We start from the raw sequence: 18,967 nt of genomic DNA on the forward strand, positions 1-18,967 counted from the left end.
TCTCTAAGCAGTGTTGCAATCATGGAATCAAAGCTCCGTAAGCAGGAAGGGATATGAATGGCCACGTGCTCACGCAGAGAGGACAAGACCGTGCGTCTCACCAAGGTCATGCCCGTGAGGGTGAACCCACTGACCCTCAGACCCGTGGCCCCACAGATCCCGGTCTGGTCCGTGTCTCTTCACCACAGCCCAGAAATCGTACTATTTTCCTCACATAGATATTCGGATGCTTCTTCCTTCTTCCGAGGGATATTATGAAGGTTAAAGGCATACATTTGAGAGAAGCTAGCACTGTGTTCTGAAATAGGGCAGACATACCAAACATAATTGGTTTGAGTTTTTTAGCAGTTACTTGTATAAAAATGAAAATAGATAGGGTATTCAAGAGCCATACAGTGGCCTCAGCTCTGCCAAAATTTGGGTCCTGTCTCTCACCCTCTGACACGCTTGGGCAGGCATTTGACCTTCAGTCTACATGTCACCAGAGTCCGGAGGTTGAACCTGAGCATTAACTTTCAGACTTTGCTCACCAGAGGACTTGGTTTGGCAGGGGCTGGGGAGGGGGGGGGGAGGAGGGCAGGAGGAAGAGCCAAGGGGAAGAAGGCACAGAACGTGATCCTACTTTCTCTTTCAACCTGTTTTCTACTTCGCAGGTGAGTGCTTAGTACGCAAGATTTGCAAAGCTCTTTGTTTGCTGCTCGGGTTTTGTTTCTGTTGCTGTTTACTTAGCACGGCTGCGGATCCCTTCTCTGGAATGGTCCGTGACATTGGGCGAGAACTCAGACAACACCCCCGTCGTCACCATCTCCCTCTTGTCCCAGTAGAGAGCACACTGTAAAATGCAGCCTCCGGCCTCCTGCTCCCGGGGTGGGGGGTGTTCTCCCCCCACGGAGCTGCCCTCCCCCACCCAATAGCCCACCACCCCTGGCTCTGCCTATGCTCACACCTGGGAGCCATAGCTTTGGGCTCCTGTTTTCCACTCTCCCACCCTTTCTTCTGGGCAACCCTCCGCCCCCACCTTAGCTTTAGATTATCTTCCTCTGCTCAGCGTTGCTCTGTCTCCCCAGGTTGGAAGTTCAGCAGAAGCGTTTGCATGGGGTCCCTGTTTTTTTCCTTTCTCCTCTGTGGCATTTCCCCCCCGTTAGATTCGAATGGAATTGAACACACACCTCCCTTCTCCCTACATGTTCACATCTGATGAACCCAGGTATGTCCCCCTGAGTGCGCGTCTGCAGCACGTTCGACAGATAATCTGATGGATTCGTTCACTGGTGTGGACTTCAACCCTGACCAGATGATTGACCAACCAACCGGCCGGTTCCCACTGTGGCCAAGCAGCTGAGCTGTGACCAATTCAGCCCGTCAGGGTCCCTTCAGAATAGTCCTGACCCTGACAGTGACCCTCTTCACGGCCTCCCTCACTTCCTTGTTGCGAAGGGTATAGACGATGGGGTTGAGGAGAGGAGTGAGAAGGGCATACACCAAGGCGACACACTTGTCTGTGCCCTCAGAGCGGTTCCCAGGTGGCCCCACATAGACCGTGAAGGCGGAGGCATAAAAGAGGGCCACCACGATCATGTGGGAGGAGCAGGTGGAGAAGGCCTTGACCCGGCTGGCAGCCGAGGGCAGCTTCAGCACGGCCCTCAGGATGCCCCCGTAGAGTCCCCAAATGAGCACGAAGTTGCAGCCAGTGGCCGCACCAATCACCGCCCCGTGCACTCGAGCGTGCCAGCCTGCGTCCACGCACGCCAACCGCATCAGCGGTGCCAGGTCACAGAAGTAGTGGGCCACCTCTTTCAGACAGAAGGGCAGGGTGGCCGTGAGGCTGGCTGGCACCAGTGCCGCTGAGAAGCCAGCCACCCAAGCGGCCCCTGCCAGCCAGAACCGGACCTTTCTGGTCATGAGTGCCCGGTAGTGGAGCGGGCGGCAGATGGCCAGGTAGCGGTCCAGCGCCATGACGCCCAGCAGATGGCACTCGGTCATGCCCAGGGAGTGGAAGACGTACAGCTGGATGAAGCACACCGCTGCCGAGATGGCTGAGCGCCCACGGAGCCACGTGTGCAGCAGCGTGGGCACCGTGGCGCTGACGTACCCGAGCTCCAGGAAGGAGAGGACACCGATGAAGAAGTACATGGGCGTGGACAGTCCCGCATCCACCTGGACCAGGACAACGATGAACAGGTTCCCGGCCAGTGTGAGGAGATAGAGGCACAGGGTCCCCAAGAAGGCAAGAGGTCGCAGGGTTCCGGGGACACTGAAACCAGCGAGGACGAAACTCTGGGTCCACGTGTGGTTGAGCGGATCCATGATTCCTAGGAAGTACTTCAGGATCTTCCTCTCTTTGGAAAAGTCTTCCTGGTGCCAAGAACACGAAGTGTGAGCACCTAGCAGCAACCTGACATTGTCTAACCAATGCCAGTCCCTTCACAATAGAGGAATTGCACTCCCAAGGGCGGAAGTGGACGGACCCACATCATAGAATCTGTTGTTGACAGGGCTGGAACTAGAAACCAAGGCTCCTGATCCCAGTTGAATCCTCTCTAATTTATAATATTGGGTTCTAGATACTTGGGCATCTGGATCTTGTCTCTAGTCCCCCATCAGCAAATAGAAGAGACAAGAAAATTCCTACCTCTATCCTTCCTATAGTTTCCGATGATGAAACAACCAGCAAAACTGGGCTGTGGAGAAGAATGGAGTCATCCCCTAAAGGTGACTTCCAGGGCCTCTTTGAGGAAGCCCCTCTGGAGTTTATAGACTGTGCCCATAAGGGCTGGAAGGAGAGGTGGGAAATGGCAGAGATAGGGGCACTCTGACAACAGTCCCTGACATCTGAGGTCCGCGGTGCCCGACGGTACCTCCCCTAGTAGACTCACCATGTCTTTTGAAGTATGATCTCCACAGGAGACATGCACTGGGATCCCTTAGAGAGGAAAACCGTAAGGTCAAAGTCCCAAGCAAGAAGTCCTATAGCATAAAAAGAAGAGCCTTCTCTGAATCAGTGATTTGGCTTTAGCACCTGCTCTGTCACTGACCGGCAGGGCACCCTGAGCTGAGCAACTTCTCCTCACATACCCTCAACTTCCCTAAAATAAACAAAAAACAGTGTTGAACAGATGTTTTCTAAGACTCTTACGACACAGAGCATTTATGGTCCCCTAAAGTCCCCGAAAAATGGTTTGGGGGGAGGGGGGAGGGACGCGATCTACACTAACATGCCCAGAGTTCTCCTCCCACACCCTTCACCCTAACGAACCTCCCCTAGGAAAGATCAACACCCTCCCCTGGCCCTCTGCTTCTACTACACTCACCCCTGCTGCCCTGTCCCTGCCCGTTACCTGACCGTGTGGATGACATTAACACTCATGGGACCCTCCTCATCATCGCTTGCCCCCCAAGACTCTGCCCTCCTTCTATCTCATGCTCCGGGACACACTGGTCTCCCTGGGGCTCCTTGCTGCGTGCTCCCTGGGGTTGCCGGGTGTGACTAGCCGTCTCCAAGGGGTTCCTCTGGGGCAGGAAGTGGGGCACGGGAAAAGTGAAGCAGATCCACAGTGTTTCTCAAACACCTTTTCTCAGCCCTGCCCTAATTGTTGGGCTCTGGAGTCCAGTGTCTTCAAGTTCCAGAGAGCTTTCTCCAAGGAGAGAGAGCCCACCCCCCATAATCTCGGGCACCCACAGACAGTAACACCTTGGGGACCTCAGAAGTGTCTCCTTCCTAAAAACTGCCTTGGTAAGAGACTTCTCTATCAGCTTCATTTGCACCAAAGACAAGGGCTGGGTGACCCTGGAGGACTGAGCCATGAATTTGCGCGCAACTAGCTTTGCCCTGGTTTGAGGAAGATCAGCTGCACACGATTCTCTTCTTGTCCATGACAAGCATCACCGCTCCTTCCTGAGCACATCTGCTACTACTCATTCACTGAGCCCCCCAGCACTGCGTGTCTACTGTGTGCCCAGCACCATCGCAGACGCGGCCATCGTGCCACCGTCGTGACTAAGACACGGGACACCCACGTGCTGCTGACCCCGCCTCCCGCCATCACGCCCCATTTATAACCACCAGGATCATCATCATAAAGGTCCTGCAGTCAGCTGTGGCACCCTGACCTCAACTGGACACCATGTACGTGCCTGCACTGGACGGGTAGAGAGGCCATATAAATAGTAGACCGAAAGCATTAATCCACTAGAGACTACTGGATGTCCACCACCTACGTTTGTGGATTTGAACATGGTTTAACATCTAGGAATCAGAAGCAAAGGACAAGATAATAGCGAAACTAACCCGGCTATCAGGACATTCACCATGAAAGATTTGCGCATAGACCACATAAACGCAGAACAAACTCTCTTCGGGTCAACCTAGAAAATCTTGAGAGAGCTGGAGTTGTTTAGTTGGTTTCGAGAAGTTTCTTTAGAAAATTATGTAACCTGTCTTTTTTTTTAATATGAAATTTATCGTCAAATTGGTTTCCATACAACCCCCCGTGCTCATCCCAGCAGGTGCCCTCCTCAATGCCCATCACCCTCTTTCCCCTCCCTCCCACCCCTCATCAACCCTCAGTTTATTCTAAGTTTTTTTAAATTTTTTTAGTACATTTATTTATTTTTGAGAGACAGAGAGAGACAGCGCAAGTGGCGGAGGGACAGAGAGAGAAGAAGACACAGAATCCGAAGCAGGTTTCAGGCTTCAAGCTGACAGCACAGAGCCCGACTCAGGGCTTGAACTCACTTGAGATCATGTCTTGAGCCAAAGTCGGACACTCAACCGACTGAGCCACCCAGGCACCCCTTATTCTCAGTGTTTAAGAGTCTCTTATGGTTTGCCTCCTTCCCTCTCTGTAACTTTTTTTCCCCTTCCCCTCCCCCATGGTCTTCTGTTAAGTTTCTCAGGATCCACATAAGAGTGAAAACATATGGTATCTGTCTTTCTCTGTATGACTTATTTCACTTAGCAAAACACTCTCCAGTTCCATCCATGTTGCTACAAAGGGCCATATTTCATTCTTTCTCATTGCCAGGCAGTATCCCATTGTATATATAAACCACAACTTCTTTATCCATTCATCAGTTGGTGGACATTTGGGGTCTTTCCATAATTTGGCTATTGTTGAAAGTGCTGCTATAAACATTGGGGTACAAGTGCCCCTATGCATCAGCACTCCTGTATCCGTTGGGTAAATTCCTAGCAGCGCTGTTGCTGGGTCATAGGATAGATCTATTTTTAATTTTTTGAGGAACCTCCATACTGTTTTCCAGAGTGGCTGCACCAGTTTGCATTCCCACCAACAGCGGGTTCCCATTTCTCCACATCCTCTCCAGCATCTATAGTCTCCTGATTTGTTAATTTTAGCCACTCTGACTGGCGTGAGATGATATCTCAATGTGGTTTTGATTTGTAGTTCCCTGATGAGGAGTGACATTATAACCTCAAGATGGGAAGAATCTCGACCTTCTCTGATGCTTGGGCAATTAGGGGTTCTCATTCAGTCTTTTCCAGTCTTGAGCCTATATTCCACATCATCTGAACACCTGACTTTCCTCCAGGATAGATGTTTGCAACTGACATTTGACAAAATTTCTGCATTCTCCGTAGTCCCAAACACCAAAATACCCCTGAGTTGCAGTCTTATTTATAGATCTGTAGGATTCTGAGACAGACTTCCCCCATGCTTTGTAGAGCCCAGCTGTATATCACCTGGTCTGGCAATAAGTGTATTATAATAACTGTGTGCGCTTGCCTTCAGAAACCTATCAATGTGACACACACATGTGTTTATAAGAAACAAACCCAGATCAATCCAATAATATGTGCCAAAGTCTTGGCAGTGTATATGAATAAGAAGTGAGGTGTTTGACCTAATCACAAAAAAGAGAGAAAATAAAAATTGGAGGGTTGCTTGGCTCAGGAAGGTATTTATTTTCTTCTCGGGTCATCCTTCACCAGCAGGGTGGGCTCACCTAATATTTTTTCTGCATTAGAAACTGAGCAAGAGTAAAGAACAACTTCCAAAGCCTCCATTAATAAATTTATAATGTAGCAAAAAAGACTACTGAGAACCCTATTACGGTGTTAAGGGAAGAAAGGATTTCCAAAGTGCCGACATTTTACAGTATGATTGTTAATATTTCTTAAAAAGCCTTTGGGCAGGGAAAGATGAAAAATAACAGATAGTAAGTGTTTAAAATGATTTTATAATGGGGCACCTGGGTGGCTCAGTTGGTTGAGCATCCGACTTCGGCTCAGGTCATGATCTCACAGTTCCTGAGTTCGAGCCCCCTATCGGGCTCTGTGCTGACAGCTCGGACCCTGGGGCCTTCTTCAGGTTCTGTGTGTGTGTCTCTCTCTCTGCCCCTCCCCTGCTTGTTCTCTGTCTCTGTCTCTCTCTCTCATAAAAAATAAATAGTAAAAAATAATAATAATAAATAAAATCATTTTATAAGTGATTTTTTATTTTTATTCATAAATATTCTGTATTATGGACATATGTAGATGTAATATGGTTCTCCAAGAGAAAAAAGTGATCCAAAGGTTAGAAAAGTTGTCATCAAAAGCAGCTGAAATGATATGAAGAGAGGAAAAATCACAGTGATTCTGTTATTCATTAGGTATATTTAAGTTATTAAATGCTCTTTATTTTCCACACTGCCTATTAGGGAAAGCATGAGGTGTATAAAACATCCCTTTCTTCAAGATGCTTGATTTGGAGTGAGGGAGTCAGACCCCAAAATGGGCATTTATAAAAGAACATGGGCACTTAAGTGTATGAAGAGGTATTCAACCTGACTCATTCTAAGAGTCATAGAAATTTACATACATCGAGGTACTTTCCTCACCATCGGCTTTGAAAACGATCCAAAAGTTTAAAAATACCCTTTGCTGTCAAGGCTGCAGGGAAACATTCTCACGCATTGCTTCCAGGAGGACAGAATAGTTAAGAAATTTGAAGGAAAATTTAGCAATGCTTCCATACACGACACATTCACTTCCGCACAGCAATCCCACCTCTAAGAATCTGTCTTACAGACATGCGTGCGCGCATATGTGAAATGACGTGCACCCAGAGGTTTTCATTGTGATTCTGTTTGTAATACCAAGACATGTCATTATAGCGACACAGTGCAATCGTATATCCTGGTTTGCCCAGGTGAGTTCCAGTCAATGCCTGTTTTTCAGGGATAATTATCCATAGAGCCTCCCTTCTTTCTGAAAAGTACTTGGGTTTATTTAACTGGAAACTATATAAGCATCTGGGGGATGGAGCGTTAGCTTTAACGCTACCACAGAGTTTGTGGTCTGAATATGTATGTGTACATGTATACATCATGCTTTGGCTCCTTCCTTCTTCTGTGCTGACAACAGTCTATCACTACAGAATGAGAGAAATAAGTCAGTAAAATACTGTACAACCTTGGTTTACGAGCATAATTCGTCCCGAAAACATGCTTGTGATCCAAAGCACTTGTGTATCAAAGTGAATTTCCCCATGAGAAATAATGGAACCTCAGAGAGTTCATTCCAAACCCCAAAATATTCATATTAAAATGGTTATAATACAAAATAATAAAGAAAATACAAAATATTAAAAAAAATAAACAAGTTAAACTGCACTTACCATTGAAAACCTTTGTGAATGGTGTGGGGGAGACAAGAGAGAGGAGGGTTATTGTGTAGGAGTTTCACTATCACTAACAGATGTTGGTTACAATACAATAGCAATAAACTCTTGTCATAGGCTGTATTTAACGTAACTGGCAATAAGGCATCAGAGAAAAGGTACACGAGTGCCAGTGTGGGCACCTTCCAACGTTCCGAAAAAATCAGCGATTTCTGCCAAACACCGTGGCCTGAGACCGAGCATGTGAGCATAGGAGATGATCACCCACAATCCCTCAGTAAGAGAGAAGAGCCATTGGCTCAGTTGTGATCACGTGACATTTGACATCACGCACATCGTGTCATATTGCACGGCATCACTCGTTATCGAGTTAAAATTTGTTAGAAATGTTTGCTCGTCTTGCAGAACACCCGCAGAGCAAGTTACTCCCAATCCAAGGTTTTACTGTATAGACATATCTATCTATATCTAGAGTATATATATAGTATACAGAAAAAGATGTATATAGGATATAGTATATAGACATAAGTGTATATATATATATATATATATATACTTATATATAAGTATATAAATAGTTTAGTCTATAGAAATAGGTACACATATAGAGTATATGTAGAAATAAGTATACATAGATAGCACAAAGAAATAGGTGTATATTCTTATTTCTTTCCTTCTAGAGTAAGAACCCTGATGGCAACACAGAAGAAGGAAGTAACCAAAGAGTTGGCCCTGAGACATCCACCCAATGAGTCGCATGGATGTCTTGCTTCTGACTTCTTTCCACATCACAGCAAAAGAAAAACAGTGGTGTTCCTAAGACACAATGGGGTGAACAGAAAGGCCGTTTGCTGGCCCTGTTGACCACCCAGGGGAGGTGATTTCCCCGGGCTCTCTCTTCTCTCTCTCACCGCTCCAGGGGAGAGGCGCGGGGATAGGGGTCAGCCGCTTGCCTCAGGTCTGCGTCTGTTAGGAGGCTCTGAGAAGACCCGAAGGGAAGGGCCTCAGGAGGCTGTGGAGAGAAAACACTATGAAGCGAGGAGGCGGGTGAGTCTGGAGCGTGACACTGATGTGGGTGAGAGGGATGGCTGCTGGCCGGGCTTTGGGAAGGGGACCTGGTCCCTGTCACCCTGGCTCGACCCTTAGGATCCAATCACACATTCCTTGTTTACTCAGCAGTGGGCAGACACGCAGACCCCACGTTAGAAGGTAGCGGTGACTTTTGGGCTCCCCTGGGTTGTCAGGTAGGCATGCATGTCCCCACAAGAGGACTACAGGCCCCAGGGCTCCCTGCAAGGACCTGGACAATGGCCAGCAATGCCTTCAGACCATCGCTGGGGAAATGCGTCGGCCCATGACCACCCCTCAGGAAGAAGAACTGAGAGAGCACCGTGCAGGAGAAGAGAAAAGGGTGAAGACCCCAATCCAGGCATTGAGGGCAAAGTGTAGATTCTGCAAGGGCAGGGAGAAACACACAGAAGGTTCCAGGCTGATTTGGGAACCTAGGCCAGGAGAAAACACTTGATTTGGAGTCTTAACAGTTCCACTGACTCACACGGGACAGCAAAGAGAAGTACGGAAAAAATGGGGCATGCTCTGGGGTGCCCGGGGGGCTCAGGCAGTTAACCTTCCAACTTCCGTTCAGGCCATGATCTCACCATTCGTGAGTTCGAGCCCCGCGTCGGGCTCTATGCTGACAGCTCGGAGCCTGGAGCCTGCTTCGGATTCTGTCCCCCTCTCTCTCTCTGCCCCTCCCCCACTTGCATTCTCTCTCAAAATAAATGAACATGAAAAACAAACAAACAAACAAACACTGGGCCCTCTCCAAGGAAAGGAATCCCCCTCCAGAAACCTATGTGGCAAATTGGAAGTAACAATGACCGATGCTTACGTAGTGTTTAATAGTCTGTTTGCTTTGCAAGTACAAAATAATTTAACCCTCCCAAGAATTACTTAAATAAGATTCCACTGTGCAACCCATTTTCCAGATGGGACTGAGTGCCTGGTCCGAGCAAGAAAGTGGTAGAGACAATGATCGATTGAATCAGGGACACGGGCTCAAAGGCCCTTCTCTAACCATGACCCTGCCCTGCCTCCAGGATAGTGAGGCTTCTTCATTACGCGTGGAACACCTCTTAGCCATCGGGAGCACTGAAGTGTTCGGCACCTTGCATGTTTTGTTTTCTTTCATGGTGATAGAACTGTGTGGTGGAAATGATATATATGTAAAAGGTGAGAAAAATGGATGTTTGCAGAGAGGTTGTGTGTTTTACTGACATCAATAAAAGTGAAAGAAATGGGGTTTGGGCCAACACCTTCCCCTCTCCGTGCTGGATGTCCAGATCTGACCCACAGGGGCCTCGTTTGGGCACTGCTTTCTGTAAGCAGTGTTGCAGTCGTGGAATCAAAGCTCCGCAAGCAGGAGGCGATGTGACCGGCCACGCGCTGCAGGGAGGACAAGGCCGCAGGTCTTGCCAAGGTCATGCCCGCCCGGTGAACTGCTGACCCGGGATTGGGTCCGTGTCTTTTCACAGCAAGTCCCGGAACCTTTGTGGCGTTTTGTTCTGGGTTTTTGTTTTTGTTTTTGTTTTTGTTTTCATTTTAACAGCAAAACTATTAAAAACAAGTTTACGAGGACAGTGATCTGTCTGCCACGTCTTTGTCACGAACAGCGGGGCCTGTCACCTCCCTGACCCTCAATTCACTGGCCAGAAAAGTGAAAAGACTGACCTAGATGATCTCAGCCAAGGAAGCAGTTGGGAGCCAGGGGAGAAACCAGGGTGTAGGGAGAGGCCTGGGCTTCCGGACCCCAGCTCTACTTTCCCTTTCAGTCTGTTTTCCACTTTGGTGCGTGTCTGCTTCGTGTATTACGTTCTAAGGCCATTTGTTTGAAAACGGGAGGTCAGACGATTTCCTGGGTGTCTCTGCTGTTGCTTGAAGAGCGTCTGCTTCTCGTCAGGCTAGGCCGCAGGATGTGGAACGGGCGTGAAGAAGGAAAGCGTCCCCGATCCCCGGCTGCCCGCCCACCCGCGGCGCACACAGACAAGTGTACATTCTGAACAGGTAACACAACGCAGCGTCCTCACGGGAAGAGTCAACAAGAGTAGGGCCACGGGCGTATGGGTTGGGGTCTGGGAACCAGGGCCTAGATGATGGCCTAAATTAGTTAAAAATCCCCACTAAAGGCCAGGGGGAGAGGTGCATTGAGGATGGAAACACTGAGGCAGGTCTGAGCCCTCTGGTATATACTCATGACTCCTCTGTTTCTGAGAAACTGGGTGCACTAAGAAACTAGGGGTGAGGCTGTTAGTAGATCTGGGAGCCACAGGCCAGGGAAGGGAGACTTGGGGTAGCGATGAGCTCTGACATCTTCTGAATCTGTTGTCTTGAATTACATCTCCCACTTACCCCCCACTTATATGCCCTTCCTCTCCATCCATTCTAGACTGTCCCAAATCAGCAAACCATCTCCTTACCTACCTATATGGGTCCTTTTCAAACAATGTCCTCCCCACCCCCCCCCGCCCCGCCCTGGGCATGAACACCAGATCCGTCCTTTTTCTAGTAGCCTAGACTAGTCAAAACATTCTGAACCTCAGTTTCCTCACGTATAAGGTTATATCCCCACTTGAGGGGGCACTCAGTAAGTAATATTTCTGTTATTTATTACAACTAGTTTGTCGGCGGTAAATATGTAGGTACGGACGAAAAATTACTGATGGTTGGTCTGAATGGGCTGAGAGATTGGGAACTTTGAATGTCATTTCAACTGACCTCAAAGAATAAACCCACATAGTCAGTGTCTGTTCTGGGAAAGCCCCCAGAGCCTCAGGCCTCTACTTGCGAGATGGGGAGGCCACGCGTGTCCTGTCCTCCTCGCCGCGGTGCAGAAGCACTCCAGAGGCAGGAGAGTGTTTGCTGGGCAGCACAGAGCTGGGCCCACATGTGGGGCCTAAGGGAATCCTTCCCTAGGAAGCATCAGCATCCAAGAGCTGGATGATGGCCTAAGTCAGTTAAAAACGCCTGCTAATGGTAGAGGGCAGAGAGGAGGGGGAAACTGAGGCCTCCGATATACTGGTGCAGGTCTTGTTTCTGCCACTTCTGACACAGATCCCGGGGCGTGTCAATAGCCTCTCTGCTCACGCCGGCAGCATGAGACGGCCCTGGCAATCTTGGAGCAGTGTGTCCGGAACAAGCCTCAGACACTGCCCTGCTTCTCGGTTAGATCTCACGCAGTTTTGCTGACCTTCCATATCCTTAACTTTGGGCCAGCAGAGGCACCTTGGGGCCACCGCTGAATGGTCCGCTGCCACAGGCATCCTGTCAGAAGGAGCTGGGTACCTCGGATTCCCCCAGGGAAGCCTGACAGCCAGCCCCATCCAGCCAAGGAATCCCTCCCACGACACTTTTCTTCTGAGCACCTCAGGGGACAGAGTAAGGGGCTAACAAGTTTGCTAATAAGAAGACAAATGAGCTGTTGAATTGAGCTGGGGAAGCCAGAGGGTGAGGCAAGAGTCCTGTTCCCCGGAGGGGCCTCTGCCTGCTTAATGATGCGCAGTCCGAACTTGGTAATTTCAGTAATTATCAGCATTTTGCCTCCATCCTGCTACACCCCCCCACCCCCGCCCCCGCCGGAGTTGTGAGCTGTAGAGTCTTTTCTGCTTGCCTCCCTCAATTAACACTAATTGGGAACATGGGAACGCAGACCCAGGATGTCAAAAAGACAGCCTCAGAACACCATACTTCGGAGAGTCTTTTCCCCAGGCCCGGTCAGGAGACACCAGGGTCCCAGCTTCGCCTGAGCCACACCGAACTGTCCCTACCGTCACACGAGGCACTGTGCATGTGGTGTGGCTTCCGCAGGCCTGAGTTGTAATGTAGGCTCGGACTCTGCCTGACAGATTCAGAGTCGGCCACACATGTTCCCTGACCTATATTTTCGTAGCACCTGAAACGTGGAGATCGGATTTTATGACTTTTGCGTGGCTCCTTTGAGCTCTAATTTTAGCAACCATGATAAATGTGTTTTTTGTTCTGATACCCAGGAAAACAGCATCAAGAATCAAGAGTTGTAGACTAACTTATGCTTTAAAAAAAAAAAAAAAAGAAGAAGAAGTTTCTTGAGGGTGGGGAAGTGAAAGAGAAACAGGGCATATGATAGACAAATGTGTGCCCCCTCCCCCCAAAAGAGGGGCATATACCATCTGAGCTCAAAGGAAGGAATTGCTAACACTTGTTTGCCCTTTCAGAGAGTTTTTTAAACTCTCACTTCCTTTTTAAGAAAAAAAAAAAAGATTATAATTTCCTTCTAGAAAAAAATGAAATGGGCTGGTCCCCTGCCTGTCCCCTGCCTGTCAGCACATGCCTGCTTGTCTGTGCACCTATTCACGCGTACGCGGCACTGAGTCTCCCGGCTCTCCGGGCGACTCAGCCATCAGAACCACAAGTGCAGCGTTCGGTGTTGGTAATCATAGGGAAGAACACGCAGTCGAGAAAACCTTGCGTTTGAATTCCACCGTGCACAAATCAGCAGTCATGAAACGTTGTGCGATTTAGTGAACCCCTTTTGGCCTCATTTTGAAAACTGTTCATGTCAATGACGCCTACCTCGAAGGTTGTCGCAGGAACTGGGATCATTTACGTGGGCCTGCCCTAGGCGCTGCAAGAACAACATCGAACTCGGTCGATTGCTGTTGTTATCCGCATTGTACTTACGCACCCGATTCCTAACAGAACCAAAGAGATGACTCTTGACATCTGTCGAGTAGCAGCCCTTTGAAGCGTTTGACAAAGGGCATAAATCCAAACGAGTGTTAGGTCTGTGGAGTCAGCGGGTCCCGTCCCAAGTCCTACGATCACACAGAGATTAGTTAAAAGTGGTCAGAACCACTTGTGACGCTGAGCCGGACTGTTCCCTCCTAGGATCCTACCTGCTCCGGACAAGAGGCAAGCACACCAGAATGCTTTCTAGGAGATCCCACGTAGAACATAGGGCATCACAACTAACGCGTCAGCCTTCATGAGTTAGTGGGAGGAATCAAGGGGCGTGAGAAAGGACCCTGACCAAAGCCGAAGTTCAGTCGGTATTAAGGCCCTGTCTCTTCCCCTTTTAGAAATGCCCAGGCTGCTGAAATCCGCCCTCCCCCCCCCCGCCCCCCTCACCACAGTTCGATCACTTCTCAGCTTGCCCACGGGGTTTCACATTAGCTCTGGTCTTCCTGTGTGTTCTGTTGCAAAGAAATCTTCAGCTGCCTTTGAATAACATAGCACAGCCTTTTCTTAAAAAAAAGAAAGAGACTTTATTTTTTCAGGGAGGTTTTAGGTTCACAGCAAAACTGAGCAGAAATTACAGATCTCCATTATACCTCCTGCCCCACACATGCATAGCTTCCCCTACCGTCATCGTCCTGCACCAGAGTGGCCCGTTTATGACAATTGATAATGACGCATCATTATCACCCAAAGCGCATAGTTTGCATTAGGGCTCAGTCTTGGTGGTGCACATCCGTGGGTCCGGACAAATGTACAATGACATGTATCCATTACAGTCTCATTCGCTGTGGTTTCGCTGTGTTCCACATTTCTCCCCTACTCCCTAGCAATCACGGATCTTTTTCCTGGGTCCGCACCTTGGTCCTCTCCAGAATGTCCCACGGTTGGAATTTTTCAGTACGTAGGCTTTGCAGATTGGCTCCTGCCACTTAATAACATGCAGTTAAGTCACCTCCAGATCCTTCCATGGCTTCACAGCTCATCGCTGTTTCTAATGGTCCGTTGTGTGAATGTATGTGTGATGTTAGTTTGGACTAAGACAATCAGCTTTCTTTTCTGCAGACAGCCTCAGAACGTTTGCCCACATTAGCTCTTGGGAAGCCTCATCCGTCTTGCGGATCAGGTGGGGGCTTGCCACAATACCGTCTGTGAGCTGGTGCCATTTATTTGCCACGTCAGGGTTTATGGTACTCCAGAATGCATCCACTGTGTCGCAGAAAAAAAACACTACAGAACAAAGGGTTCATCAGGCCCCCGAAACTTCAAGAAGCTCCCTGCGAAAGAGAAATCGTATTTACTCACGATGAATGCAGAAAGCGCGTGTGATCGAGATTTTAATCATTGTGATAAGGCAGCCTAGTCAAGAGGCAGCTAGTGCCAAACTCCTTTGATATGTTTTTTTTTTTTTTTTTAATTTTTTTTTTCACATTTATTTTTGAGACAGAGAGAGACAGAGCATGAACAGGGGAGGAGCAGAGAGAGAGGGAGACACAGAATCTGAAACAGGCTCCAGGCTCTGAGCTGTCAACACAGAGCCCGACGCGGGGCTCGAACTCACAGACCGTGAGATCATGACCTGAGCTGAAGTCGGTCGCCCAACCGACCAAGCCACCCAGGCGCCCCTCCTTTGATATGTTTGAGTAAGACCTTCTATTTATAATGTCTTTGTCTTCTATGTCTTTGAAGTTTCCGGTCTGCCAATTATTAAAAACGGGGTGAATGCATAGGTACCATTTGAACCAAACAATGTCACAGATGGCCCGCCCCCTTTCCAGAAGATGCAGTCAAGTACTAGTAGATATAGGTGCCTCTACCAATGTCTCCTGTCACTGCTGGTCCTTGAACGGGAACATACGGGGACGTAGCTGGGTGGCACGCCTTTCCCCGACAATAGGCTGAGTCTCATTCTAGGCTCTATGGGTTTCTCAGGACCCACATGTAAGTGAGGTGAAAAAGAAAAATCTAATGTTCAAAATCCTTTCAGCCCCTGATATTTTTAGGCCAAAAAAGCAAAAGAGGAACTACTTAGCTATAGTTTCTCCTTGTGGCAAAATTACTATTTACAGACAGGAAACTTCGATTTCTCTGGCTGCTGAGATAGAAATCTACAAGCCTGAGATGTGGCGCCTCAAAATCGCCCCCTAAATATGTAACTTCTTTCCCCTTAGAAGTGAGCACGGTGTGAAACAGATGTCAACAACCAGGTTTTTCGCCAGGTTTTTTCTGGCTGGTTTCATTTTTCCTTGCTATCTCTCAGAAAGCTTCATTTTCTCCGCCCTTCCTGAGATGATCGCATCCTGAAGGTGCTCTGCAGGGGTTCTCCGACATTTTATTCATTCAGTCAAGAGGGTGGTATCTGCATTTCTGAGCACTGGGGTGGAGGATGCATCCAGTGAGGTGAGGTCTGCGAAAATTTCTCCAGAAAAGCCCCAGGGGGTAGAGTCAGAAACCACAAGATCACAGTGGAGAATTAATCATAGGATTGTCTGGGAGCATAAGGGCTGTGTCAACAATATGCAGATAAGTGAAAATGGATTCAAATCCTTCCCCTATGTAGGTGGAAAATAGACATCCCTTATTCTACCGCCCCTGAGGCCTGAACAAAGGGAAATGTGTTTTGTCTATAACAAATTGAAAATTCATTCTCACGTGTGTACTGACATACGTTGGCATTTAGAGGAAAGTTTTGTTTTGTCCACCGGAGGATGAGTAGGAAACTTGGGGACTGGTGTCGGACCTGTGTAAAAGACAGGACATTAACATGAGAAAATCATCATGAGCTGATATTAAGCAAAAGAAGAATCAGGACGTAAAAGCTCTATTCTGTGGTATTAACACTGTGGTAGTATCTGGAATTTAGAGTACGCACAAGGAGATACTTTCTCAGTTCTACAAACACACTTGCACCAAAATGGGGCTTCTTTTCTTCGTCACGAGTCTGTTTAATTTATTCTGAGGTTTATTCTACGACAAGGGCCAGAGGCATTATTTCAACACTTTTGAAACTCCTTTCCTTAGTCACAGATAACTTTCAGTGGTGCCAGTGGATAAGGGAGAGTTTTAAATGCGTCACTTAGCTTTGGTATATATTTTGCCTTTTTTGTTTTCTCCAAGATTCTATTTAAATCCAAGTTAGTTAACATATAGATAGTCTTGGTTTCAGGAGTAAAATTTAGTGATTCATCACTGACGTGTAACACCCAGGGCTCACCACAAGTGCCCTCCTTAAAGCCCATCGCCCGCTTAGCCACTCCCACCCCCACCTCCCTCCATCAACCCTCAGTTTGTTCTCTGTCATTAAGAGTCTCTTCTAGTTTGCTTCCCTATTTTTCCTTTCCCCTATGTTCATCTGTTTGGGTTCTTTGATTCCACATATGAGTGAAATCATACGGTATTTGTCTTTCTCTCGCCCACTTATTTTGCTTAGTGTGATGCACTCTAGGTCCATCCACATCATTTCAAAGGGCCAGATTTCATTCTTCTTGATGGTTAAGTAGTATTCCATAGTGTAGACATAACACCTCTTCTTTATCCATTCATCAGCTGATGGACACTTGAGCTCTTTCTGTACTTTCTGTTGATGGTGCTGCTATAAACATTGGGGTGCACGTGCCCCTTCGAATCAATATTTCTGTATCCTTTTGGTAAATACCAATAGTGCAATTGTTGGATTATAAGGTAGCTGTAGTTTTAGCTTTTTGAGGAACCTCCATACTGTTTTCCAGAGTGGCTGCACCAGTTTGCATTCCCACCAGCAGTCCGCATCCTCACCAACCCCTGTTGTTTCCCGAGTTGTTAATTTTAGCCACTCTGACAGGTGTTAGGTGGTATCTCCTTGTGGTTGTGATTTCTATTTCCCTGACGATGAGAGGTGTTGAGCATCTTTTCATGCGGCTGTTGGCCATCTGGATGTCTTCCTCGGAAAAGTGTCTGTTGACTTCGTATGGTCAGGTACATGATGAATATTTTCGAATTATTTCATGGGTGCTTGAGAAGAGTTTATAAGTGTGGGATTCAGAATCCTGTAGGTTAAAGTTTCTTAAGCTTGTTAATTGTGCTGGTCAAATCTTCTAAATCTAAATCTCAACTATTTTTTTTTTTTTAATTTGCTCTTTCAACAGTTGGGAGATGACAAAATCTCTACCTCTATAATGGCGATTTTTGTCAGTTTCTCATTGTCATTCTCTTGATTTCAACCATATGTTTTTATATATAGCTTGCATACCTATACAAGTACATACACTACGTGTGCTTATGTGAAAATAAAGGAAACAAATCGACTTATGCTGCCATAAATGTAAAGTGATAAATTATATATATATTTATTTATTATATTAGAACATAATTTAATTTTGAGAGTTGAATATTTTGTCCTTCTGTAGTGAAACTCTACCTGTACTGACATATTTTTTGTAAATATTTTGAGCTACCCTACTAACCTGGCTTTCTTCAAGGTAAGGCTTGAATAATATAAGTTTTTCTAAGTTTTTGTGAAGTGACTTAATGCTTTATGTGCATTTTGTCAATGATGCATAGCTGGATTTGTTTTTTAATCTAAATGGAAAACATTGGTCTCTGAGCTGCTGACTTCAGTTCACGTATGTATGTATTTATGACGATTTTTTATATTGAATTTATATATTGAATATATATATATATATTATATTGAATTTATATATTGAATATGGAATTTTAAGGACCTTCCTGTGATTTCTTGGGGCAGGTGCTCTTGCGTCTGCTCGAGCTCCTCTCTGTAGGAAACATCTCCTAACAGCGAGACCTACTTAGCACATCAACCTGGTGGTGACTCTTGACTGGGGGTTTTCAGCGATCTTCTAAAATAGTACGTGAGACCAGAACTAGAGATGACAGCAGGTCCACAAGCGTTTTCCAGGCTTTTCCCCCATGTTGAATGTTCTCTCCATTCCCAGGTGGCTCATATCATTACATTGATGAAGCTTTGCGAATTAGGGAACACTGATGTTTTAGTGGGTGGAGGGCCAGATCGATCGCTTTGTATCTATCTCTGTAATGGCCCCGGTCACTGATGTTTGACCACTGATTAAGAGTCAGGGAAAAGGCACATTTGTTTTTGGTCGCTTTGGTTCATCTTCTACGACCCTAAGCGCACACATGCATGTCGGAGCATTGTCCTGACTCCCCGTTGTGTGGGCCAGTGACGTGTGTGTTCTCTGAGGGGGAAGCATCAGAGAGCATCACTCCACATAAGGTAGTTTCCAGTTCAACAGGAAGAAAATGTCCTGAGTCGTCCATATTCCTGTCCTCTGCCTCCTGGTCTCTGGTCGGGGACCCTCTGATCTCCCTGAAGTCCCTCCACTCTTAATGTGAAGAGAGCTCAATGCATCCATATAAGCAGCACTTAAGTCTGGAATAAAGAATTGTGACAACCCACTAGAGCCTTGGGGACTCCTGCCAGCCCCCACCTTGCATCCCTGCCTCACTCATCGATTGCAGATGTTTTTCAGACACAGACTACAACTCTCTCCTCCACAAACCTAGTTCCAATTGCCTCAATTGTCTCCATCAGTTTTCTTCTCCCTCCCTTCACGTGC

The 18,967-nt window shown here is 47.3% G+C and overlaps 1 protein-coding gene and 1 long non-coding RNA gene across 2 annotated transcripts; one reads left to right on the forward strand and one right to left on the reverse strand.

Annotated features, from left to right (window-relative positions):
• Window positions 1–620: 620 nt before the first annotated feature.
• Window positions 621–2,693, reverse strand: LOC109257211 (olfactory receptor 10C1-like). The gene has a single exon (XM_019433173.2). It carries the CDS (start codon window positions 2,305–2,307, stop codon window positions 1,363–1,365), a length of 945 nt encoding a protein of 314 aa, XP_019288718.1. The 5' UTR covers window positions 2,308–2,693; the 3' UTR covers window positions 621–1,362.
• Window positions 2,694–8,427: 5,734 nt separating this feature from the next.
• On the forward strand, window positions 8,428–13,613 carry LOC109257322 (uncharacterized). The gene is made up of 3 exons (XR_002075955.2): window positions 8,428–8,669; window positions 10,582–10,685; window positions 13,545–13,613. It is a non-coding gene; the product is annotated as an uncharacterized LOC109257322 (long non-coding RNA).
• The last annotated feature ends 5,354 nt before the right edge of the window (window positions 13,614–18,967 follow it).

This window comes from Panthera pardus, unplaced genomic scaffold (assembly GCF_024362965.1).
Source record: "Panthera pardus isolate Hobbes unplaced genomic scaffold, ASM2436296v1 HiC_scaffold_21, whole genome shotgun sequence".
NCBI classification, from domain to species: Eukaryota; Metazoa; Chordata; class Mammalia; order Carnivora; family Felidae; genus Panthera; species Panthera pardus.

Excerpts from the sequence above, each read along its gene's own strand:
- LOC109257211 (XM_019433173.2), bottom strand. The coding sequence starts at position 2,307 with ATGGATCCGCTCAACCACACGTGGACCCAGAGTTTCGTCCTCGCTGGT.